This window comes from Panthera pardus, unplaced genomic scaffold (assembly GCF_024362965.1).
Source record: "Panthera pardus isolate Hobbes unplaced genomic scaffold, ASM2436296v1 HiC_scaffold_17, whole genome shotgun sequence".
In the NCBI taxonomy this organism is placed as follows: Eukaryota; Metazoa; Chordata; class Mammalia; order Carnivora; family Felidae; genus Panthera; species Panthera pardus.
In genome coordinates, this window is record NW_026526732.1 from 2,640,478 (window position 1) to 2,666,781 (window position 26,304).

The following is a 26,304-nucleotide window of genomic DNA, read 5'->3' on the forward strand; positions in this document are numbered from 1 at the left end:
ATCGACCTGTGTGCCTGGATGTGCACTTAGGAGTGAGGTTTCTTGAGTCGTGGCTCTGAGTGTTTTTAGTCTGAATGAACATAAACATGGCCAGGACGCCGTCCAGCCGGGCTGTGCCCGTCTACACCCCACTGCCGGGTGTGAAGTCCTGGGCCCCACATTTCCTCTGCCCTTGGTGCTGCCCGGCATTCTGACTTTGCCAATCTGGCGTGTGCCCGCTGGTGTCTTGTTGCCGCCTCGGTTTGGACCCGTCCGACTAATAACCATTTTAACTCTTTCTTCACAGGCTCGGTGTCTGCCTGGGCTTTCTCTTCTGAGCATCACCGGTCCTCATTCTCTGCCCATTTCTGTATTTGAATTCTCATCTTTTTCTTTGGATTCATAGGCTGCCCTTATTTATTCCTTCTGTTGGTCCCTTGATGATGTAAAAAATCATAAATGCCGTTCTTTTTAAAAATTTTTTTTAAACATTTATTTTTTTTGAGACAGAGACAGAGCATGAGCGGGGGAGGGGCAGAGAGAGAGGGAGGCACAGAATCGGAAGCAGGCTCCAGGCTCTGAGCTGTCGGCACAGAGCCCGATGCGGGGCTCGAACTCACGAACCGCGAGATCATGACCTGAGCCGAAGTCGGACGCTCGACCGACTGAGTCACCCGGACGCCCCCGTAAATGCCATTTCTGAATATAGCTACTATATGGTAATTAATCTTGCCCTTCAGTGAAAAAAAAAGAGTATAAAACCGATATGATCAAATCTACATTTTTTTTTCCCCGCCTTATGGTTTGAGCTCTGGGAATTTTTTCGTCTAAACAAATTTCTTCATTCTTGAGTCACACAAATCTACTCCTCTTACGCAGAAGTACACTCCTATATCTTCTATGAACGTTATAGCTTAATTTTCCAGTCGTGGCTCCTAATCTCCCTGGGCTCCATCGGTGCCCACGGGGTACCAGGATGCTGTCTTTGCCTCTCTTCGCATAGCGGCCCAGTTTCCCCAAAACCACCAACTGGAGGTCAGATTAAAGCAGACAGGGAGCTGGGGTCAGGCACACAAGGGATGTGTCCGGAGGTGGGACTTCTGGAAGGAGAGGGGCCCGAAGGGGTAAGGAGGAGGCTCCCCGCATGACCATGGCCCCAGGGCAGTGAGATTATGTTTGCGATGGCGGAGAAAAGCAAGAAAAGCTGGGGAGTAGAGCAGGTGTAATTGGAAACAGGGCGTTCAGGGCAGGCCTCCCAAAGACGCTGCTGAATAAAGACTGGACGAGGTGAGGACAAGAAAGCATTTCGCGGGGTGGGGCAGGAGAGGGCTGGCACTTTTGAGGCCGGAGAAACAGCGAGGAGGCCAGCATGACTGGCGCACAGTGGGTCTGGGGAGAGCGTTGGGGTGAGGTCACGAAGGTAACGGGGACCAGGTTGTGTGGGGCCTTTGGGACCGCCGTAGGGTCAGGGCAGCTGCTCGGGGAATGGAAGGACTGGCTTTGTTCGGCATCCTACGCACTCTGTCACTGGCCGTCGTGCTGGGAGGGGAGATGTCTGTAGTCACACACACGAGCTCATGACCGCCTGGTCCAGGGGGAGAGGTAGGAAGAGGTCTTAGGATGGGCACATGTGGAACCAGAGCCAACAGCATGTCCTGCGAGACTGGGTGTGGCCGCAGGAGTCGGGGGTCGAAAGCTGAGTGAAAGGGGGTTTTGAGAATGTGGGATTGACTTGGGTGCCGAGCAAAGCGGGGTCGGAGGATGGGAAGAGGGAAGCTGGAGACAAGGGTTGGCAAAAGGGGCAAAGAAATGGGGCCCAGGAGCCGAGGAGGCTGTTCAGGCCCTGCCGATTCTCTAAGGGGGAGATCGAGTGGCAGGGTCGTTGACCCCTGCAGGGTCACATGGCCAGACACACGCTCAGGGACCCGGGGCCCTTGGCCCCAGCCCCACAGCCTCTGTGGGGTCACTGTGAATGACTCCTTCTTCTTACTGTATTTTTAATCGGTTTTTGCGGGGAGTTTTGTGAAGTGAACTTGTGTCAGGTGAACTTGCCTACCCGTCTGTAGGCCCTGAAATTCGTGAGTCCGTTGGTGTTTCTGCACGAAAGGTCCTATCAGAGCAGGTGATATGACCTCCCGATCAAATCGTCTGCCTATCAGTTGTGCCTGGATTCGTGTCAAGTTCCTAAGCGATGACTTCGTGCCAGTTTAAAATTCTGGGGCCACGAATTTTAGCCACTGTCTCCTCTGACATTTTAATTTCTTCCCTGGGACTGTTCCCGTGCTTGGAGGGTGATGGGCACAGGCTGTGTGCATCCCGCCCGGTGGGAGGCAGCCCCCTGTCCCTGCAGGGCGGTTGGGCTTGGGCCAGGGAGGGACAGGCACCCCACGCTCTCTGAGACCGCAGCCGATTCTACTCTTCCGGAAGAAGAGCCTCGCACAGAACCAGGGAAAAATGAAATTACTACATGAGATTTACATACGTTTCCACGAGCAAGAGAAGCAAACTCATTCTTGAATGCCGGGAAAGCATCCAAGGTGCTGGCTCTCGGGCATAATTGTCTCCACACAGGTTTCCACACGGTAAAGTGTGCAGATTTGCGCATCAAATGATAGTCCTGAGAGATGGGGATTAAATCTGGGACAAGCCACCGATCCCCCGCCTCTTATCAGCGTCCACTGTGCCGCCACAGCAAAGGGTCCCAGGAGACCACTGGGGGTTCTGCACAGCTGACCTGGGGGCTCGGAATTCAGAAAAACGTACATTGGCCGCATTGCAGAGGGAGCAGGGGGGAAGGAGAATTTCTTTTTAATAATAATATCTCAGGAAGGGAAAGGGAAGAGGGAAGCCTGTGGTCCTGGCTGCTGGATCTGGGAGTGTATTTTCTGTTGCAAATCACTAATAAATGCTTTCTCTTAGATTAAAATTCAGGTATCTAGGGATGCGTTGTGGCTCCAGGCCAGGCTTCCCATCAGTGCAGTTGCACAGGTCACTTGTGTTCAAAGGGAATAGCTTGTAATCTCCCCACCGGGGTTCAGAGAATGCTTCGAATCTTTGATAGAATTAAAAAAAATTTTTTTTAATGTTTATTTATTTTTGACAGAGAGAGAGACAGCATGAGCAGGGGAGGGGCAGAGAGAGAGGGAGACACAGAATCCGAAGCAGGCTCCGGGCTCTGAGCTGTCAGCACAGAGCCTGACTCGGGGCTCAAACTCACAGACCGCGAGATCATGACCTGAGCCGAAGTCGGCCGCTCAACCGACTGAGCCACCCAGGCGCCCCTAATCTTTGATAGAATTTTAAAACTTAATGGCTAATAACAATCTAAGGGATAAAACAAACACATTAATGTAGCTGTAAATATAAAGCACCCTAGGTAGCGCCCTGACCTTTCATTGAACTCTTTTCATTTTTATGGGCCTGGGGCCATATAATAAAAACCTTTACTGCAAATTCCTGCTTTATTAGGTAATTTATTTCTTTTTTTAAAAATTTTTTTTATTTTTTAATATATGAAATTTACTGTCAAATTGGTCTCCATACAACACCCAGTGCTCATCCCAAAAGGTGCCCTCCTCAATACCCATCACCCACTCTGCCCTCCCTCCCACCCCCCATCAACCCTCAGTTTGTTCTCAGTTTTTAACAGTCTCTTATGCTTTGGCTCTAGGTAATTTATTTCTATATCTGTGCATCATTTTAGTCATCTTTGTTATTTCCCGTCACGGTGCGTGACTTTGAAAAATCGCCATGTAAATCACATGTAGTTGACATCTAGAATCCACAGAGACTTTAGAAACTCGACAGAAATTTCAAGTGGAAAATTTCTGGGAGGCTCACGGTTTTGCAAGATTATCTGGGTTCCACAAGAACAGTCTAAAAAATGACAGCACATTTCGGATGCAATTTCCTAGCGGCAACGTCTTCAAAGCAATTTTCAGCCTTCTTTGCTCATCCCCAAGGGGGTTTCCATTTTTGACTTACAAAAAAGATGGCTTTGGAAATCTAGCCGTGGAAAATTTAGGGGCAGTTTTCTAGATTTTATGTAAATGGGAAGATCACAAGCTTCTCATCTCCTCACTCCTGGGAGCGAATAACCCAGGGGACAGGCTGCAAGCCTCTCCCGGGGGTTCCTAGTCCCGGATCCTGGGGGAGCCCCGGTGGGGAACGTGGTTTGGGGGGGAAATCTGAGTCTGTCAGCTGAGCATTTGGCCTCTGGTGGTCTGGTATGTGTGGCTCGTCAGGCCAATCACAACCGGGGAGCCTCCGGGTTTGCCTGTGGGCTCGGTGCCTACTTTCCTGGGAGAGAAGGAATCACCCGCCTGTGCCCAGGCCGGGTCCCCCTGCTCGAGCTGTGGGACCCTCCTGTGACTTCTGCCTGCGTGCCCTCCTCCCACACTGCTTCTTCCCCACATCTTGCTGCTCTCCTGGGCCAGGCCCAGGGTGAAGGACAAGGACACCTGGCTGGGGCGGGCCCCTCACTGACGGACCAGGTGAGCTGGGCTGTGAACCTGGGACCAGCTTCCGTGGACCCAGACGAAACCACATCTGCAGCAGAAAGGCCAGTTGTCTCTCTGCATCCTGTTCCGGGAAATACTCAGGAGCCACCAGAGAGCGTGAGCCTCACGGTGACCAGGTCCTGGTGCCTCACGCTGTGGCTCTGACCACTGTCACCTGCCCGAATGACCCCTGGCGGTCTTGTTTCTTGTTCGCATCACCAGCAGAAGCATCGTTTCTCAAATGCTGCCGGTTTTCTGTCTGAAGGGTGTTTAGAGTCCAGTGCACGGTAATTTCGGGGTCTCTGTTTTTGGACACATTTTTTTTAGACCTCAGTTACTTTGGGCAAAGTCTCAGGACCAAAGAGACAGATTTAATGCTCGGTGTTTAAGGACTACGGTTGCAAGAAATGACGTAAAATCAGCATAGGTCTTGACATGAGAGCAGTTAGAATAATTTTCATCATTTCACATACACATTATCTCCTGTTATCACTCGGTCACAGAGATTATCATTTGGAAAAAATAGTAACTCTAATTGAACTAGCAGTTTAATGTTACGGTTACATATGAGTAAATCATTTTGTCTTTATTAGTAATGTGGCTTGCCTAATTTTCTCTTTTTCTTTTTTTTGATAGTTATTTTATTTTTGAGAGAGAGAGACAGAGGGCAAGTGGGGGAGGGGCAGAGAGAGAGAGGGAGACACAGAATCCAAAGCAGGTTGGTTCCAGGCTCCGAGCGGTCAGCACAGAGCCCGAAGTGGGGCTCGAACCCACGAACTGTGAGATCATGACCTGAGCTAAAGTCAGACGCTTAACAGACTAAGCCATGCAGGTGCCCCTAATTTTCTCTCTTTCTTAATAAATGGCTAAACGTTGATGTCCTTTTGTCCAGGGAATGCTGGGTCACGGGTGGGCTGGCTGTGCCCAGATAGGCACCGAATTCTCCATGTGTCAGTTTCCCCTGTTTGCAAACAGGGGGTACCTGATGTATTCCCTTCAGAGGGGTGCCCTGAAGACAAAAGGAGTCAGCCCGCTGGCACAGAGCCACGCCCAGCAGGGGTAGCGGCTGTGTGCCCTGGGACAGTCCCTGTCTGCTTTGTCTGAAGACCTTCCAAAATTCTAAACTGGGTCTGCTTTTATTATTTTTTTTAAATCTTTTTATTTTTGAGAGAGAAAGAGACAGAGACAGCACAGACTGCGAGATCACGACTCGAAGTCCAAGTTGGACGCTTCGTCGACTGTGCCGTCCGGGCGCCCAGCGGGGTCTTATTTTCAAATCTTTATGTAGTCTTTTTCTAGTCTTATTTATTTTTTCTTCCATGGATAAGTTAAAGGGTCATTGCAACTAATTAACAGTAATTCACTTCTCTCTTACTGTTGGCTGATGTCTTGGGAAGGATCTTAAAAACTATTCCTGAGGGGGGGCCCGCGTGGCTTAGTCGGTTAAGTGCCTGACTTCCGCTCAGGTCATGATATCACGGTTCGTGGGTTCGAGCCCCGCATAGGGCTCTGTGCTGACAGCTTGGAGCCTGGAGCCTGCTTTGGATTCTGTGTCTCCCTCACTCTCTGCCTCTCCCCTGTTCACTCACTGCCTCTCTCTCTCTCTCTCAAAAATAAACAAACATTAAAAAAAATTTAAAAACTATTCTTGAAATTCTACCCTGCCCCCAAGTTTTTGAAATTATATACCTTTGAGGCTATTAGATAATTATTCCTCCAAACTTTTTTTTCTCTTACCAGTTATAAACTATTCACGTGGCTCGTAATTTAATTTCTTAGACTACTAGGATTGTTTGCAATTAAATAGACTCGTTGGTTTAAAATTGTGTGGTAAATGTATACGGAAAATTGTAAATATACAATGTGTTTAGTGTTTAAAAGTTGAAAATAAGATGAAGACTTACTTTCTCTGTCTCCCCCTTTGCTTTTCCTGTTAAATGCTTTACATTCTTTAAAAGTAGGCGCACAATTAAATTATTATGGAACTGGTGATGATGCTTAAGAAAGCCATTCACCAGAGTGCTTAATGCGGTTAAATCGGTTTTCTCGGCTTCTCACCCTCGGGGACGCTGGTCCCTAAAAGCCCACGGTCTCTCAGTTTCAGTGTCCTTTCTGTTGTCCCAAAAACTCTGGCCTGAACCCAACTGCTTTTGTAGAGTAGTTTGGTTCCTTCTAGATTCTTCCTGTTCATGTTATGAGCAGTCCGCCATTTCAGAGCCAGCAGGAGGCACGTTTCCAGCCTCTCTCATGGACCAAAATATTTTCCTGGGACAGATAATCAAGGGAGGAGCCTCGAGTGGAATTTGAAGTTGTCTCAAGTAGAAAATGCAAAGTGCGCCAGTACGGGAGAGGCCCCTCGTTCCTACAGCTTGTAGGTCCCTCCCCAACCGTTTCTTTTTCCTTTTCTTTTTTATTTCAGGTTTTAATCTAAATTCTAGGTGGTTAACATCCACCCGTTTCTTTTTAAACATTTTCAGCAGACCCAGCTTCTGCTGTAGCGGGCTCCAGGCGGTGGAGGTGGGCTTCATGCCTCCGGTGCCCGGTGCCCGCCGGCCGAGGGCAGACACCGCAGCCAACCCGTCACTGTCACCCGAAACCCCCTTCCTGGACCCCTGTTGCGTCGGCCCGATTGCACGCACGTGAACTCCCATCTAGGACTCCAATGTGTCAGTGACTTAGAATATTTTTCGAGAACGCCTAAGGAGTTGGTTTAATTGAAACCGTGATCTGGTTTCCAGGACCTGAATGAGCTCACGACATCGGCCAGTGCCAGAGCTGCGAGAAATGGTAGAGATAAAAATAAACACACACACGACAGCGCTGTTTCCTGAGCAGGGAAAATGTTCTCTGCCTCTTTTTCTCCTTGAATTTGAATTTCCAGCTACGTACCCCTTAGAATATTATCCTAATGTGATGTATATGGGTCTTTGAGAAAAAGTCATCACCTGTATTCTTGCAGGAAACATCCGTTCATTAGTTGATTTTTAAATTGTTTTACACATTTGCTTATTTACTTATTTTGAGAGAGAGGTGGGGAGAGAGAATCCGAAGCAGGCTCTGCACTGTCAGCACTGAGCCCGAATCGGGGCTCAATCCCACGGACGGTGCAATCATGACCTGAGCCAAAATCAAGAGTCAGATGCTTAACCGACTGAGCTACCCAGGCTCCCCCTCATTAGTTGATTTTTAAATTGCCTGTAACCATCCGACTCTAGGCCTTAAGTTTCTTTCTAATTACTGTTACAATTATTATTGGCATACAGGTGGGTAAAATATGTTTTGAAATGGGAAATTATCAAATACAACAAGTACAGCGATCAGGAATTCAGAGCAGGTCTGCGGGGCGATGCACGGAGGGCCACCGAGGCCCTCAGCAGCTGGGCCCCCGAGCCGTCCGCCCTGGAGAAATCGTGCACAGAAATAGGAGGGAAAGGTGGGAATGGGAAAAGATTGGTTATTGTACCGTTACTTGGTTTTTCTGAGCCGTATGCCAGAGAGCACCTTGTGATTGTTACAGAAGATTATTTTGAAAGCTCTGCCAGCTGAAAATTTGAACAGCTTGCCCTTCAGACTTGCCGAGAGCACAGCAGTGGAGCTTGTAGGACTTGCCAGGGTTGCCGGAGTGAGACCAGGAGCCCTGGGAGCCCCGAGGCTCCCGTCCCCACGGCCCTGAAAATGCAGTGGAGGGAGAGTGAGGGGCGAGTGGTGAGCCTTTCCTTTGGGAAGGGGGATCGAGGCCTTGGAGGGGAATGGGGGAGACTCCTAGGAAGGGGATCTGGAAATGACAGACGATTGCTTTAAGAATATTCACGCCCTCGTGCCCCTGGGAAGGGCTTTGCGCATAATGCTTGGCGGTCTGGGGAGCGCTGACGTGGGGGCTCAGCCAGGGGCAGGGCCGGTGCACAGTAGGGTCTGAGCACAGCCTCCTGGAGAACCTGGCAGGGGTCTGCCCTCGGGTTTCCGCGTAGCCCTTATAAGCTCCTTCTGGATGCTGTCATAGCAGAGTTGTCTGCTTTCGGTAGTGAGGAGCTCACACACACGCCCAGATGTTTTGCACCAAGCGTCCGTGTGCTGGCCGATGTCTGCAAGCTGGAGGTGAGGTGTACCCCATTCTCAGGTGGGCTTTTTCCGCATCTGCTCTGGGATGGTGCACAGAATGGGGCACAGAGCGGGGCACAGAATGGGGCATAGACCGGGGCACAAAACAGGGCATAGACCAGGGCACAGACCGGGGCACAGACCAGGGCACAGAGCGGGGCACAGAATGGGGCACAGATCGGGGGACAGAATGGGGCACAGACCGGGGCACACAATGGGGCACAGAGCGGGGCACACAATGGGGCACACAATGGGGCACAGAGCGGGGCACAGAATGGGGCACAGACCGGGGCACAGAATGGGGCACAGACGAGGGCACAAAACAGGGCACAGACCAGGGCACAGACCGGGGCACAGAGCGGGGCACTGACCAGGGCATAGCTCAATCACGTGAGATAATACTTGAATCTGTTAGGCCAGCGAGAGTGCTCTGAAGAACCCAGCAAGCAAATTTCATCGCTCAACACTTTCAGCCTGTCTTAACTACCATGAGATGCAGACAGAAACGATGTGGCAGGATGGAACCTTCCAGTCCACCCGAATTCTGTGGAGTCGATAGTTTGATCTTCGCTCTGCTCGCGTAGGCTGCCTGACAAGGAAGTTGATGATTCAGATGTTATTTTCCTCCTGCTGCTTTTCACCAGGCAGCGGACACATCGGGGGTTCTTCTGTCGCTCCTGCCTGTGTTTTACCCCCGTATCGGCGACTGGTCCCCCGGCACAGCTGGCAGACAGGCACTTGTTGGCCTTAACCAGGAGGTTGTCAACCATTTCTGTGAGCTTCTCCACGTTACATATATATATATTTTTTTAATGTTTATTTTTGAGAGAGAGAGAGAGAGCGAGCACACGCGGGGGAGGGGCAGAGAGTGAGGGAGACACAGAATCCGAAGCAGGCTCCAGGCCCCAAACTGTCAGCACAGAGCCCGATGCGGGGCCCGAACTCACAAGTCACGAGATCATGACCTGAGCCGAAGTTGGACGCTTAACCCACTGAGCCACTGAGGTGCCCCACACATATATATAGTATATACTATATACTCCATAGAGCATACACTATATATGATACACTCTATAGAGTATATACTGTATAATATACCATATAGAGTATGTACTGTAAGATATATATATGTTATATATATAAGCTTATTTATTTTATATATATTATATATATTTTGTATGTATTTTATATCATATCTTATATATTTATATTATGTAATATAATTATTAAATATATATAAATACATATACATATATACACACATATATGTATGTATGTGTATATATTTATATATTATATCTTATATATATTTATATTATATAATTATTAAATATATACATTTATAAATATGTTTTATATATATACATATATACATGCACACACATATATATAAGCTTATTTATTTATTTTGAGAGAGAGAGCATGAGTAGGGGAGGGAAGAGAGAGAGAGAGAATCCCAAGCAGGCTCTGCACTGTCAGTGGAGAGCCTAACTCGGGGCTCGAACCCATGCACATGAGATATGACTTGGGCCAAAATCAAGAGTTGGACACTTAACCGACTGAGCCACATTTTTTTAGAAAAAGAAAAAAAAAAGTATCAGGGGCGCCTCGGTGGCTCAGTCGGTTAAGTGTCCAACACTTGATTTTGGCCCAGGTCATGATCTCAGGTTCATGGGTTCGAGTCCCATGTTGGGCTCTGTGCTGGCAGCGCAGAGCCTGCTTGGGATTCTCTCTCTCTCTCTCTCTCTCTCTCTCTCTCTCTGTGCCCTCCCCTACTCTCTCTTTCTCTTAAAATAAATAAACTTTAACAAATATATATTAGAATAAGTATACCATACCATGTAATGTCTTTATTTATTTATTTTTTATTTATTTTTTTTTTCTAAAATTTTTTTAATATTTATTTATTTTTGAGACAGAGAGAGACAGAGCATGAACAGGGGAGGGGCAGAGAGAGAGGGAGACACAGAATCTGAAACAGGCTCCAGGCTCTGAGCCGTCAGCACAGAGCCCGACGCGGGGCTCGAACCCACGGACCGTGAGATCATGACCTGAGCCGAAGTCGGACGCTTAACCGACTGAGCCACCCAGGCGCCCCCCATGTAATGTCTTTAAATGGCATCCATATCTTCTGTGACCTCTACTCTGCCTGTGTCATCTGTCTGTCTGCACGGATTGGGGGTGACTCCCTCCCCTGGGCCACTGAGCCAGTCTGGGCAGAAAGACAGAGACACAACAGCAGAATCGGGGACCAGAGAAACGTCCCTCTGTGCTCGTATGTTCTATATATGGGGGCCTTTGAATGAAGTTGGCGAAAGACACACTGGGAGCAGGAAAGAAAGGGTTCACTTCTGAATGCGAGAGGCCCCACGTGTCAGTGCTCCGGTGAGAAAGTCCAAGGGGCAGTCGGGATCTGGGGCTCCCGTGTTCGACTTAGGGAAGGGTGCAGGGAGAGCGGGATCCCATGGGAAGAGTGGATATGTTTCATTAGGAATGGTAAATCCGTCTTTAAGGAGAAAGTTTGTGATAACATTTGTCTATAGGGGCGTGAGTGGTCTCCATCTTCTCTAGGGCCCAGAAACTCCCTGAGAGGGCGTTTACGATGGGGTTATTCGCTGTGTCTCCTCTGGGAAGGGAGCTGCCCCACAGAGATCCGTCACAGACATCATTTCTTGACGTTTCTGCTTGCAGTTGGATGAGGGAAGGCTTCCTTCTGTATCTGTTGAAGGTCAAAGGTGTACGGCCTCAACCAGTCTTCATCGGAGCCCTGGCGTTCCCGGTGGGTCCGCGCGCTGCTGGGTCTGTTCCAGGCTGTGCGTGCCCTCCTTGACTGCCAGACCGCGGGCCGAGCCCAGCCGTGTCCTGCGTCGGTCTTGTCCTGCCCACTCCCTTCTGCCCGGCGGTCTGGGCCGAGCACGGGCTCTGGTGGGAAGCACTCCGTGACGTCCCCTGCCTCACTCAGCCCCACCGCGGTGCCCTGGGCTGCACACTCAGCTTCTCCTGCCTGCGGTCAACCTGTGAACCCTGAACCCTTCCTTGGAGTCCTCAGTGCTTAGCTGGGTGGGGGAGCAGGACAGCGTCCATCTGTAGCGATGACCCGTCACGTGCAGGGACAGGGGACCCTGAAAACACCGAAGGAGGAGGAGCTGGGGCACGAAGGCCCCAAGCTGTCTGTCGTGGTGCTGTAACAGGGAATAGTGGGCAGTGGGTCTGGAGTGCCCCACGGTCACATTCGGTCTCCTTGGGACCAGTTTCCGTGTCTTGTAGGTGTAGGGTTTTGGCGTAAAAGCTGTTGTGTGTGTGTGTGTATGTGTTATTTCATTCTATTTTTCTTAAGTTTTATTTATTTTGAGAGAGAAAGAGCACGTGAGCCAGTGGGGGAGGGGCAGAGAGAGAGAGAGAGAATCCCAAGCAGGCTCCGCACTGTCAGCCCAGAGCCCGACACGGTGCTTGAACCCACGAACCGTGAGATCACGACCTGAACCCAAATCAACCAGCTGGGCCACCCAGGTGCCCCCTATACACTTAGGTCTTTATCTTTGGATAAACTCCTAGCTGTTGGGTCTGAGACTTTAGACTTCTTTATAGAAACGCTAATTCTACGTCTTATAAGTCTTCACGCAAAACAGTATTTTTACGAACTTTCTCCTTCTTGGTTTCACTTTCCGTACGGATGTGGGAAAGCATGTGTAGGTAACGTTTGCAGTGACTCAGAATTCCAGGGGCGACAACTGCTTACGCCAACACCCGCGTGGCGCTGCTCCCGGGACCCCTCTCTCCTGCCCCCTGCTGAGAAGCAGTGAGACCAGAGTGTGTGCAGTAAAGCTGTGAGGGCTTTGGAATTGTAAGTGACTGGAAGCAAATTAGGGTGGCCAAAAATATCGGCTTGAGATTCGCTAAATCCTGGCTCTGCAACACCAGCCATGCGGCTTCGGGAAAATACTTCTGCTCTGCCAGCCTCAGGGTCCTTATCGGAGCATCAGGTCGGCACCCGGTTACGGGGAGGACCTAGCATCGGAGGCTGGGGAACGCGTGGGTCGTGCGCGGTGTAGACTCTGTTATCGCTCAGGGGTTTTCTGGCACGGGGTCCACAGAGAGTAACTACTTTAGAAAAAACACCTCCTCTAATAAAGAGAAGAAAAAAGCAATCACTCCCGTGAACCAAAGGAGCAAATGATGTGTATTTTCATACCTAGATCCTCTGACCCGTGAGGAAATTGGGGCTCACAGAATCAGGGTGAGCTGCCCCGGCGGCGTGAAGGGTGGGGACCCGCAGGGGCCCAGGGGAGAGGCTTTGACATCAAGTTGGAGGGGTCGAGTATTACATGCTGGGGCGGGTCTTCCAATTCCGGGATGAGAACTGTGTTTACGGACAAAAGGATTGTGCTGTCAGGGTGTTCCGAGGACACAGACCAACAGAGAGTGTGTGTGCGTGCGTGCGTGTGTGTGTGTACATATGTGGAGGGGCAGGACTTATTTTCAGGGACTGGCTCACGTGGTCGGGGGCGGGGGCTGGCGAGCCTGAGGCCCGTAGGGCAGGCCGGCAGGCCAGGCTGTCGTGGGCGGGCCTCCTGGAGGAGGATCCCTTCCTTCTTGGGGGAACCTCAGTCTTTTTCTCTAAAGGCCCTCAGCTGAGGGATGCGGCCACCTCGGTGTGGAGGGACGTTTGCTCTACTCAAAGGCTGTTGATGCGAAGGTTAAGCGCGTCTACAAACACCTTCACAGCAGCATCCGGACCCGTGTGTGACCGGCACCTGGTCACCGAGGCCGGGCCGGGTGGACCCACAGCGAACAGGCCTGGGAACCAAAGGCTTATCATCGGCCCAGGCAGACGATGAAGCGTTCTGCTGAATGAATCGCAAATCCGTTCGGATTTATGGGAGCGTTTATGAACGTGGGCTCCCGCCCTTGCACGCATCTGGTTTATGTGGTCACAGGGCTGAGGTGGGAGGGGACGGTCCCCTGTCCCTGGAGCACAGCTGTAACCGTCTGCCTCTCAGCTGCACACGGGGCATCCGAGGAGCCCTGCCCGTGCTCAGGAGGCTTTGGGGCGGCCGGCCCCGCTCTCCGGCTCTCAGAATCAAGTCCTGCTTCCTTCCGGGCTCTACCTTTGAGCTACAGTCTTCGTGTTGGGGCTTCCGAGCTGCTCTCCGGGCACAGCGGTGGCCACGTTTACGGGCCTTGTGCTTGCGTGTCTTTGCCACATCACGCTCGTCTGCCTGCAGAACCTACCAGGGCTGGAGTCTTGCTCCTAAAGGTGCCGTTCACTCTCAGTCGGGGGCGATCGTGCACCCCTGGGGGACATCAGCAATGTGTGGAGACAGTTTTGGTCATCGCAACTGAGACAGGGATTGCCCTTGGCATTTAAGCCCGGGGATGCCATTGAAGTGCACGGGGCGGGGGGGCCCGCCACAGAGCCAGCCGCCCCAAACGTCCACGGTGCTGACATGGGGACCTGAGGCCCCGAACGCTGCCTCCCAGGAAGAGTTTGTCCTGGAGACTCTGAAGCAGCCCGTCTCCTGGCTCGCGGCTCAGCTCCCCACGCAATCTCTAGATGCCGGGTCTACACCGGCTCTGCCCTGCTGGCTGATGGCTCCCTGGCCCGCCCACCAAGCACCCGCCCGACCCCAGTGAGTGCCTGTGATTCCTGGGGAACCTTTGCTTCAGCAGGAGGTCGAACAACACACTCCGACGGGGAAGATGCCTTTCATCTTCATATTATCTCGGGTCATCCCCGAACACATGGTCGGGGGATCGATAATTAAGAAAGAAATGAAACCAGTTTCTTGTTTCTCTGAGACCGTAGTTAATAATGACCCAACGTGGTCCTACATACGTTCTGTGAGTGTATTTTCTCTTCCTTGTGATTTTCTCAGCAGCGTTTTCTTTTCTCCAGCCGACTTTATTGTAAGAATGTAGCACATGACGTGTAACACAGATCAGTGATGCGTTAGCCGACTGCGGCCGTTATAGGGAAGGCTGTCGGTTCGCAGTAGGTTCTTAGTACTTACGTTTTGGGGGAGTCAGAGGTTATGTGTAGATTTCCGAGATCAGATGAGATCGGGCGCGTTCAGGCTGGTATGGCCGTAGACTATGTGTAGATTTCCAACAACGTGGTCGGCGCCTCGACCTCCGCATCGGATGCCCTGATTTGTTTTCCAGAGGTATGGCCCTCACAAAGGGAGCCAGAGAGGAAGGCACGAGATGGCAGGTGCTTCTGAGGAAGGAGAGCTCTGACCCGCGATCTTGCCACGCTGTTTCTTCAGAGGGATTTTCTAGTCCTCAGGGGCCCGGAGAGGACCTCAGTGCCCCGGGAGGATTTGATGACAAGTAGTCAGTAGTCTCTTGATGGTGGCAGACTAACACAGCACACCTGGGTGGTTATGATTCGATTATTTGGACTGTGATGGCCACGAGGTGTTGACTGGCTGGGGCGTTTCTCAGTTACAGAAAAATGCCTGGCTCGGTCTACGTGACCCAGCCGGGCGGATGTGCGAGGCAACGCTGTGGACGTGCTGGGTAGCCTGGGTCTCTAAGACAAGAACGCGTGTTCTAGAGGTGCAGCGAGGACTGTAACAGCGCCCGTGAAACAACCCCAGTGGACTCTCCAGTGTCTGGAATTGGCTCATATTTCAAGTTCAGCTGACTACAGTTGTTGAAACACTCAGTGGACATGTGACCTGCTTCTCTGGTTGTTCTCAGCTGGCCCACAAAGGAATCTGGCCTCCCTGGCCGTATTAGTCGGCTATGATGGAATTATGAAATATGGAAGGTTTGGGTTTGAGAGCGGACGGCTAAGAAAGAATTCTTGAGACGTTTTTGGTGCTAAAAGGCAATTTTATTAAAGCATGGGGACGGGACCCGTGGGCAGAAAGAGCTGCCCTGGGGTCATGAGGAGTGACTGATTATATACTTTTTGATTAGGGTGAGGGATAAGTAGGTCTCTAAGGAATTTGGAAGCCAGGCTTCCAGGACCTTGAGGGGCTGGCTGCTGTGAAGGTGAGGTTACTTTTAATCTCCAATAAAAAAAAACATAAAGAGTAAGGCGCAAAGGGCAGCCGTGAGTTCCTTGAAGGAAGGTCATGGTCCGCGTGCAGGTGTCTGTCAGTGGGCTTCGAGCCGTAGGGAGATTTCGCTGAAGGCACGCTTTTCTTGCCTGTATTCTCCTCTCCAGGCTGTGGCTGCTGTAACAAGTACCATGGACTGGGCAGCCTAAGCAACAGGTGTTTCTTCCTCACGGTCCTGGAGGCTGGACGTCCAAGGTCAAGGTTGGTTTTTTCTAAGACCTCTCTCCTTGGCTTGCACATTGCGTCTTCTGTGTCCACATACGGTCTTCCTTCCGTTTCTGTGTCCTGATCTCCTCTTCTTAGAAGGACACTAGACCTTTTGGATCAGGGTCCACACCCCTGACGTCACTAGACTCGATTACCTGCATAGAGACCTTTCTCCAACAGGGTTCCATTCTGAGGTCCTGGGCGTTATAGCCTCAATGTATGAATTTTTGAGGGGGCACAGTTCAGGCCATCACAGTCTCTACTTATAAATGATGGTTGTGTTTTTAATTTCTATGTGGATAGGATCATAGTCTACGTTTCCTTTTTTCCAAAAACTCTGTGATATTTTTGAGGTTTATTCATGTTGATCATTTAGTTCTATTTTATTTACTTTGGGTGCCGAGTGGCATTTGCTGGTATGAAAATACCAGTTTATTTTTCCACTCCCCCACCAAGAGCCAAGTCGGATAATTTCCATTTTTTGTTCTTTTAAGCAGTGCTCAGTGGAAAACCTGTGTCTTCCCATGAACATATACTAGAGTTTATTTCTCTGTTTAGATACTTAAAAGTGCAATTGATGGGCCATAAGATATGTACATTTTGAAATTAACTCGGTATTGACTAATTCTTCTCCAAAGTGGTTGAACTTCTGTATTCTCTCTCTAGCGATTTAGCAGAATTTCTCTTTTTCCAAATACTCCCCAACTCCCGTTGGATGCGGTTTGGCACACTTATGCTATTTGTAGGAGTGAAGAATTCACTTATGTGATGAAGAGGAAACGTCTCTCCATCATGTGCATTAACCTCGATATACCTCTGGTGCTAATTCTTTCTGAGTGTGTAGGTCAGAGGCATAGCCTTTGGGTCTGTGGCCTGTTTTGAGGTCGTGGTGTCTTTTGTTCAGCCAGAATTTTCTTACTTAGATGTAGTCCAACCTATTGATTTTTACAAGTACAACGTATGGATTTTTGACCTCCTGGAAAAATGCCTTTGCAGTACAAGTAAAAGCACAATCTCCTGCATGTCCTTTTGAAACTTACATAGTTCAGCTTTTTCCTGTTTTGGTCTTGAATTTATTTTTGTACGCGGTATGAGGTGATCCGTGAGTTGGCTGGCAATGCTTGTTCCTCGTGTCCGGCTGCCCGTCCCTGAGCCCCTGCGTGCTGGGCCAGGCTGCTTGCACAAATGGGACCACTCCAGCGAGGGCTAAGGTGCCCGTACCTGCCCGGTTTTCCTTTATTTCTGTGTATTTCCTTCAAAAGGTTTTATCGTATTTTCTGTAAAGTCCTACACATTTTGTTACACTTACTCTTTATACTTCACAGGTGGTCCTTTCTTCTCTTCTCTTGCCTTTCCCCCTTCTCTCTCTCTCTCTCTCTCTCTTTTTGCCATTGTAAATGCCATCTCTTTAAATGGTTTCCTCTTGGGGTGCCCGGCTGGCTCAGTCAGCAGAGCGTGAAACTCTTGATCTCAGGGTTGTAAGTTTGAGTCCCCCCTTGGGTGTAGAGATTACTGAAAAAGAAAGGCTTTAAAAAACGGTTTCTTGCCAATGTACAAAAACACTATCAGCTTTTGAATATTCATTCCTCTTTCCGGCAATCCGTCCCAACCGTCTGGTTAGAATTAATAAATTGTCAGTACGTCCTCCCAGATTCTATAGAGAATTATACTCTCTGCAAACCATCGCAGCTTGTCTACGTTTACTTCTACAACGTCTTGTTTGAGTTTAAAAATACTCATCTCATGTTCTCTTTAACGCTGCCCCCCCGCCCCCTGCCGGCAGAGGCTCTGGGTGTGGCCCTGGCTCCCACGTGCCCGCTCTCTCTTCCTCAGGCCACATCTCTCCTTGGGTTTTGAAATTGTGGACTGAGAGCACCTCTGGAGCCTCGCCCGTTCCGTGTGGACTCCTTGCGGCCTGGCTCCAGATGCGTCCGTCCCCGGGAGCCCCGCGCGAGCCCCGCGCGTCTGCCAGGGGGCTCCGGTGTCTTCCTGGCATGGGAACAGCTTTCGTGTTCAACTTCACTTGAACCCAGTGCCAGGGTAAGTTCCCCCAGACTCACGGAAGGGACAGGTCTGGCATGTTCAGTTATTAGGGATGACTTTGTTTATTTTTTATTTTTTATTAATGTTTATTTATTTTTGAGAGGGAGAGAGATAGAGCACGGGCAGGGGGAGAGGCAGAGAGACAGAGGGAGACACAGAATCCGAAGCAGGCTCCAGGCTCCCAGCTGTCAGCACAGAGCCTGACGTGGGGCTCAAACTCGTGAACTGCGAGATCATGACCTGAGCCGAAGTCCGATGCTCAACCGACTGAGCCGCCCAGGCGCCCCTCAGGGATGACTTAAAAAAATATTTTAAACCTGAGCTGAAGACAAGTTAGACCAATGTCCTTATTCTTATGTTGCTCAGTGGATTGTTCGGTTTACCCCTCTCCGAGGCCACTCAGTGGTCCAGCCTCACATGGCCGGCTCAGTCCCAGTCCCTCAGCTCACGAGGGCCAGGCTCTCCTTTCCTGTACCTCCGTGAGTGTCAAAACCTGCCATGAACAGCAAAGAGACAAACAGCCCAACTGAAAAAGGGCCAAAGATGTGAATAGACCTTTCTCCAAAGAACACATACGGGTGGCCAAAAGGCACGTGAAATGATGCTCAGCATCGCTAATCATTAGCAAAATGCAAATCAAAACCACAAGGAGATCCCCACCAGGATGACTATAATAATAAAAGAAAAATGCCAAATAACAAGTTTTGAGTGAGACCGTGGAGCAGTAGAACCCTGGCACGTTGCTGGTGGGAGTGCAAGGTGGTTCCCCTGCTGTGGAAAAATCTGGCAGTTCCTCAAAAAACTCAAACTCGACAATCCTCCTAGATATGTACCCAAGGTTGCTGGCAGGGGCGACTCGAACCAGGGCACGTCTGGTTCACAGACACCAAAAGGTGGGAGCCGCCAAGCCTCCATCAGCGGCTGAGCGGATGAACAAGTGTGGTGTATCCATACCGTGGAGCCCTCGCGGCCATCAGAAAGGGACAGAGTGGAGGCGTGTGCGTCGAGCTGAGGAACCTCAGAAGTGTCCTGCTGAGGGGGAGGGGCCAGACACCAGACACCAAAGCCGTCCACTGTGTGGTTCCTGCGATGGGGAAGTCCACAGTGGGCAGCACGTACGTCTCACTGGTCACGGGAGCCGGGGGGAGGGGCCGTGGGCGTGAGTCCTGACTCCTCAGGCTTTTCATGTGGGGTGATGAGAATAACTGGAAGTGGACAGTGGGGATGGTTGCACGGCGGCGTGAATGCGCTTCATGACACCGTTCATTTCAAAATGGTTAATTTTATGTTACGTGAAATTGGCCTCAATTAAATGTTTTTGAAAAATATTTTGAACGATTTTTTGGAAAAATTCAAAGATTATGGAGACTGGAAGTCCCCAGGGGCAGCTGTGGTGGCCGTCCAGCCCCGTGGTCCCCATCCTTCACCCTGTGGGTCCCCCTTCCTTCTTATGCCTTCCTTCCTTGCCCCTTCCTTCCTTCCTTCCTTCCTTCCTTCCTTCCCTCCCTCCCTCCCTCCCTCCCTCCCTCCCTCCCTCCCCAAGCCACTCTGTTTCTCTGTCGTCTGTAAGCGTGCGCCGTGAGGTCCTTCTTGCTTGGATTTCTCTACTGCTTGCAGGATGAGCATGTTCTCTGAGAGCCCCCCACTGTCTGTTTCGCTGTGGACCCCACCCCTGGGCCCCGGGGAGGGGAGGGAGCACCGGGCTGCAATCCAGAACACCCCCTTTTCTAGTGCTGGCTTGGCTGCCCCGGAGACTAGTCACATAGCCTCACGGCCCTGCTTCATTAGAGAAGACACAAGCCGCAGGCCAGGAAACCGCTGACAGGGGGTGGGTTTCCTGGCAGATGCCATCTAATCACCTGTGTCACCCTTCAGGGTGAATAAAGAGGGTTCTGTGGAGCTGTGGGCCCCCAGGAGAGGGAGAGGAGGGCCTGCTAAGGGCAGGCTGGCTCTGGAAAACAGCCCTGCCTTCCTGGTGATGAGCTGAGCATTTCATTCCTGGGGGAGCACAGACATCTGTGAGCCCCCACAGAACAAAGGCCGGTCCTGTCCTGCAGCAGGCGGCCAGGCTGGAGTCCCCGTGGCAGACGCGATGTCAGTGGGGAGGGAGAAGCCAGGACTGCAGGACACATGGACACGCAGACTCAATACAGCGCGTGGGGGTGGGGGTGGGGGTGGGGGTGGAAGGGTGGATGTGTGTGTGCCCAGGTCACCCAGCGTCCAAAGACGTTTAAGCATCGACACTGCAGAGGAAGGGGTGGATAACCTTGCATCGTATATGAACTGTTTGGGGAATTTCTAAACGGCTCCAGAATGACAGGATCGACATTGATTTAGGGCCTAATTGTTTAGAAGAAATAGAATTCAGATGGGGCCCCCGCACGGCCTCCCCAGTCAGCTGGTGCGTAGCCGCAGACCGAGTCTCTGGCGCCACCTGCTGTTCGTCCGTGGCCACGCCTTCCCGCCAGCCAGAGTGACCGCAGTCACTCAGATCTAGTCCGATGCCTCCAGGGTCACCTCCTAAAGGATCACAGACCAGAAACAGGACGCCAGTGTTCTCGATGACGTCTCTGATCTGGGGTCGGCTGGGGCACACCTTCCTTTTCCTGCATCACCAGCATCAGTGTCACCCACACTGATCATCTGCTGCCTGCCAGGTGCCTAAACTGTGTCACCCCACGTCCCCACCCCCCCCCCCCATAAGGCAGGTACTGCCCCAACTGTGCAAATGGGGAAACTGAGGCCAAGTGGGTAAGTAACTTGCCCAGTGTCTGGTGGCCGGAAACAGCCTGCCAGCAGGTCGGGCGCCTGAGCTCCACCCTTGCGGCCACCGCACCTGCTGAAGCAGCCTGGGAGCTCGGTGGTCAGTCCTGTGCACCTGCGTTAATTTAAAGCAACAGCAATACTCCAGGCAAATCAGGGCTTAAAGTGCCGAGCCTTTCCCAAATCCCACGTTCTAGTTCCACCGAGGAGATAATAGTGTATATTCATTCTATCAACTGCTCACCTGGCCAAGTGTGCTTTTGAGGACGGTGCACACAGTCTATGAGGTCCTCCACCGTCTGGTAAACAGGGACTCTGGGAGCGAGCCAGACCCCTTGGTTATTACAAAGTTGGCTTGTCAGCTTTATATACTGAAAGGCCAATCTCAAAGGACCCACAGAATCAAGTGAAGCTTGTTCATCCAGACTAGAAATTCCAAACGCTGTAGGCACTACAGTTGGGGGCCTTTCGCTCGTCCGTGGCACGTGATTGCTTTCGAGAGCTTTGCAAAAATCTTCAAGCCGTATTTTTTTCCAGAATGGTGATTAATACCTTGTCTAGGTATTTCTGATACTTTTCTTTCAAGTTGGGAAAACACATTTGCCCCCGTTCATTTATTTTCCACACACAAGCTTGACAAGTTTCCTCTTCGTGGAATACGCCTGGATTACAACATTTCTGTGGAGGGTTTTATGCTGTGGCCTCTTTGGTTTTTCCCTGGGGATCTGGCCGTGATGCTCCTGGAATCATGCCAGGTGCATTTGGACTCAAATACAGTCACAAGACTGACGGGAAGAGGAAGGACCGGCCTGACTCCTCTCGTGATGGAAACCTGGCTTAGCATCCCTCCTGCCCTCCCTGTCCTCACCTCTGCCTTCTCCGTGTCCTTCCCCACCCACCATAATCACATGGGCTCCGAGGGAGGAGGGTGGGACCTGGGGGGACGTCCTGTCCACTCATCTTGGATTGGAAAGGAGTAGTAAGGACGGGGATCAGCACTGGTGGAGTTGAAAGGCCCCCACCCCGCATGTTTGGCTCAGGAGCTGAGCCCGGCGGCTGACTACCAAGTAGACTGAGCCCTGTCACCTGATGCCCCTTGTCACCAAGTCACCTGATGCCCCTGTTTAATTCACTGACTCTTACTTGCAAAGGGCACGGGGTCCGGAAAACAAAGGGCAAAGAGGATTTGTGACTGTAAATGAGAGACTCTGCAAATTAATCTCGTGTTTTCAGGGAGAGCCCCTCAAATACTGAACACCCTGTATGCACGGTCCTGGGGGCTTCAAGGCAGCCGGGGTTAGGGGCGTCACGTGTGGGGTGTCCCCTGCCAGCCCCTGTGGAAGGTGACCAGCTGGTGGGCTGGTCACGGCGTTGAATAAGACCACGGATGAATGTGTGGTCCTGTGGGACTTTGGGGACTTTCATTTCTTGCTTTCGGGCATTTATTTGTAAACACACCATTTATGTTGCGTCAGGCCTCACACTCTTTCTCAGGTTACAGGCACCAAATCATAGTGGCACAAACCAGGTGGGCAACTGTGGGCCTCAGTCCTTGGAAAAAGGCATGGCCTCCGGCGGGTTTGGCGCAAAGGTTCTAAGGCTGCGCGTACGTCGCCGACTTGCTCTCCATCCCCAGGCAGGCGCCTTTCCTGGGTAAAACAAGCAGCAGCCCCAGACTCAGAGCATCTGCGAAGCTGGCCCCCAGGACAGAGAGGGCCGGAGCCCTGGGCAGGCCTCACATGCCCACCTCTGAGACGACACTGTGCCCGGAGAGTGACCAGACCCGGGTCACGTCCCTGCGCACGGTGATGGCTGATCACGGCAGGGACGCTGTCTCCTGGGCTTCTCGGAATTCGTTCCCCGTAGAAAGACCGAGGCGGGCTGCTGGGGACAAGACCCGCAGGTGTTTGCTCTACGCGCCCTGTGCAGTGCCAGCCGGTGTGCAGGGAGCAGAGCCCGTGTTCGTGCTGTTTAATACTGACCGTCCAGCCAGGGGACACGGGACAGGGACAAGGAGGACAGCAAGCATTCTCAACCTGGATGGCACACGAGTGTCGCCTGGGAAGCACTGTAAATACCGAAATGCCCGGACGGTCCCTGCCCTTCCGATTGCTGGGTCTGGGAGTTTGTAAAGCTCCGGATGTTTCTAACAGGCACTGAATGTCGAGAGCCAGAAATGAAAGGTGTCACTGATAACACTGCCGTTTGCAGGTTGTGTTGGGAGACGGGGCGGTGCAGGTTGGGGTTGGGGTGCGTCACCCAGGAGTGCAGACCTCTCTGGCGGTGGAATCCGAGGCCTTTCTGCGGTCGGCGCCGTGGGAGCGTTCTCCTAGCTCTTTCTTCTGACCCATGACCCCCAATTACTAGCGAGGGGCGCAAGAGACTAATTTGAAGTTTGGTTTCCTTCTTCGTCTCTTACTTCTCAGCGGGTAGGAGCCAAGGAGCAGAGAACAGAAGGGAAACGGGGAAGGATGAAACAGAATGGACACTGAGCCCCTGCGGCATGGGGCGGACGGAGAAGAGACCAGCCTTGGTTTCTGGTCTCAAGATCCTAAAACGTGTCGCTAAGTAAACTCTTCAGGCAATTTCGGGATTTTACTCCAGCCAAAGAGAGGCTTGGGAAGAGGAGGGGAGGCCCGGATGTGTCTGTTCCTGGGCTTGAACGCCACGACTGAGCAAGTCTGGGTTTTCAGTAGTTCTTTTGGAGTGTGTTCACAGACGAAGGGCCTTCCTGCCCCAGAGCCTGGAATGACTGTCTTCATAGAATGGAGAGCGGACAGGTCACCTCAAAACGTTTGTCCAGGGGCGCCTGGCAGGCTCAGTCAGTTAAGCCTCTGACTCTTGATTTGGCTCAGGTCATGATCTCACATTCGTGAGTTTGAGCCCTGCATCAGGCTCTGTGCTGACAGTGAATCCTGCTTTGGATTCTGTCTCTCCCTCTCTCTCTGCCCCTCCCCTGCTTTTTTCTCTCTCTCTTTTTTAAATTTTATTTTATTTGTTTTTGAGACAGAGAGACAGAGCTCAGTAGGGAAGGAGGACACACACACACACACACACACACACACACACACACACACACAGAATTCCAAGCAGGCTCCAGGCTCTGAACTGTCGGCACAGAGCCCGACGCGGGGCTCGAACTCATGAACCGTGAGATCATGACCTGAGCCGAAGTCGGACACTTTGACTGAGCCACACAGGCGCCTCCCTGCCTCTCTCTCTCTCTCTCTCTCTCTCTTAAAAATAATCATTTCAAACAAAACCAAACGTTTGTCCAGTTCCGTTAGGGGCAACTGTGGTAGTTAAATACGATGCATCTGGAGACGAAACAAGTAACTGGTTTTGTTTCTTTGGTTCTTTTGGTTGAGTTTTGAGGTTGGTAATAGAAGCGTCATCACTTCCTTTGGCTGAAGGGTAAAAGTTTCACAAAAGTGTGTAAGTTCCCCTCTTTCGGTGTGGACTGCAAGGCTTCCTGAGGGCTCGAGAGCGTCTTCACATTATTCAAAGTCATGTGGAGATTAATGTTTCGAAGCAAAAAGCTCCCGGGCGCGGTGAGTGTCCGCGTAACTGTGCTCAGCGGCAGCCCTGCTCCCGTGAGTGACATCCTGTGACTTAAAGGACTCTTTTCTCCACTTTTCTGCCTCCACAGGGCAAATGTGACTCCGCCTTGCCTGGGACCAAGTCGGCCGCGTCACTAGAGGTAAGAAATGCTGGCTTGTTTTCTTCCTCCAGGATGCGAGGTTCGTTCTTAGAAGAGGGCGGGGCGGGAGGCTCCCTTTCGGCTTCGTGGCTGGTGGTGAGCCCCCCGGAGTGGGGGAGGGCCGGCCGCGTGCCTGGGGAAGCGGGGACCCCGCACCCCGAAGCTGCCGTCACCTGCCGTCGTGGGTGAGGGGCAGGTGCGCCCTGCGCTGCGCAGTAATGCGTCCTTGCAGCCGGGGTCCGCCTCGTGCGCTCAGCTGGGAGCGTTCTGCTGTCTGCGAAGCCAGCGCGTGTTATTCTGAACTTGGGGGTCTCCGGGGACACCATGCGTTGTACCTTTGAAAACTCTACTGCGTGCCTTCAAAATAAGCGAGAGTCACGACGGCGAAGGGAGACCTCGAGGCAGGTCAAGTTGGGGTGGGGGGCTGGCCCCGTGCCGTCCGCCTGCGGGGTCGGTGGCCAGCCAGCTCCAGGAGCCTACGGGCCGCGTGCGGGGCTCGGGCTCTCACCCCGGAGCTTTTCGAGGGATTAGTCCTAAAACGGGCCCCTTTGGGCGAAGGTAGATTTCCCTCAATATTTCAAGCAGCGGTGTGGGTTGAACGGTAACGTTATAAATAAGAAGTTTTATGAGGTGGGCTGATGGGTGTTTTCTTCTCCTGACTCCCACGATGCCACCAAGTAGGAATGGCCACCCGTTCAGGTGACGTGATGGCGTCTCTGTTTGTCGGGCTAAATATTCACGGCAGGCATGGCAGGTGCGGTGGGCCTGTCCCCACAGGTGTCAGACGGGTCATTTGAGACCTGGGTTTTGGGGCGCCTGGGTGGCTCTGTCGGTTAAGTGTCTAGCTCTTGATTTCGGCTCAGGTCGTGAGCTCACAGTTCGTGGGTTCGAGCCCCACGTTGGACTCTGTGTTGTTGGCATGGAGCTTGCTTGGGATTCTCTGTCTCTCTGTCTCTCTCTCAAAGGTAAATAAATAAACATAAAAAAACCCCCAAAACCCTGGGTTTTGCTCAGGTTTAGTTAATGTATGTGATTACATCAGGCTATATCTGGTTCATGCTAAACAAAATACACATTGGGGCGCCTCAGTGACTCAGTTGTTTGAGCGTCCGACTTCGGCTCAGGTCATGATCTCGCGGTTTGTGAGTTCGAGCCCCAGATCAGGCTCTCTGCTGTTAGTACAGAGCCTGCTTCAGATCTTCTGTCTCTTTCTCTCTCCGTCCCTCCCCTGCTCATGCTCGCTCGCTCTCTCTCAAAAATAAACATTTAAAAAAATGGAAAAACACAAAATACACACTTAAAAACCCTACTAAGCATCTGGCAGCTCTCTGGGGGCCCTACGTCACCAGCCTTGTTGGGGTAGGGGCTGTCCTGCTTGCTGTGCATCTCGGGAGCAGCACAGAGAAGCGATGGGCGTCTCAGCACCTCCTCCGTGGGTCTGCGAGTCCCGTGGGGCAATACGGAGTCCCGGCCGATCCCTGGAGCCTGTATTCCCGGATGCAAAGAAGCCGCTTGTGTGAACGGTCAGTCTTGCATTTGATGGCTGACATCCATGTGAACAAAGCTTTCCACCGAACCCCACGTTGTACCTTTTACATACTCGTGGTACTCCCGTGTCCAACTAATGTTTTATCAATAGCTCAACACTAAGAACTTGGTTGAAGAAAAGTTCCTCTCTGCCATTTTCTTGTGTGAATTAGATCTTCCTCATCAGACACAAAAATGGTGTCCGTAGCATTGAAGGTTGGTGATAACTGATTTAGGGTCCTGTAACATCTCAAGGTGTTCTGGTTATTTTAGTTAAGGGGCTAGACAGGTGCCTGAATACTATTTCGTGTTGCCTCCTAATGTGAGTAAGCTCGGGGGCGAGCGTGTTGTAGTGGGAGGGGCGGCCCTGCTGCGCTTTCCTCATAACCGGTTTTCAGTCTTGCTTATGATCTGATCAAGA

At 51.5% G+C, this 26,304-nt stretch overlaps 1 protein-coding gene across 3 annotated transcripts in view; it reads left to right on the forward strand.

The window, feature by feature from the left end:
* Window positions 1–26,304, forward strand: part of RPS6KA2 (ribosomal protein S6 kinase A2) — a 347,458-nt gene that overhangs the window by 30,052 nt on the left and 291,102 nt on the right. The window contains exons 1-2 of one of the 3 annotated variants that reach the window (XM_019412764.2): window positions 24,135–24,207; window positions 24,306–24,356. The exons of 1 other annotated variant lie outside the window; for it this stretch is intronic. In XM_019412764.2, coding sequence (XP_019268309.1) covers window positions 24,166–24,207; window positions 24,306–24,356 — 93 coding nt within the window. In that variant the 5' untranslated portion in view covers window positions 24,135–24,165. Of the gene's footprint in view, window positions 1–24,134; window positions 24,208–24,305; window positions 24,357–26,304 lie in introns of those variants that run through there. One more of the 3 variants, XM_019412761.2, reaches the window with a different exon arrangement.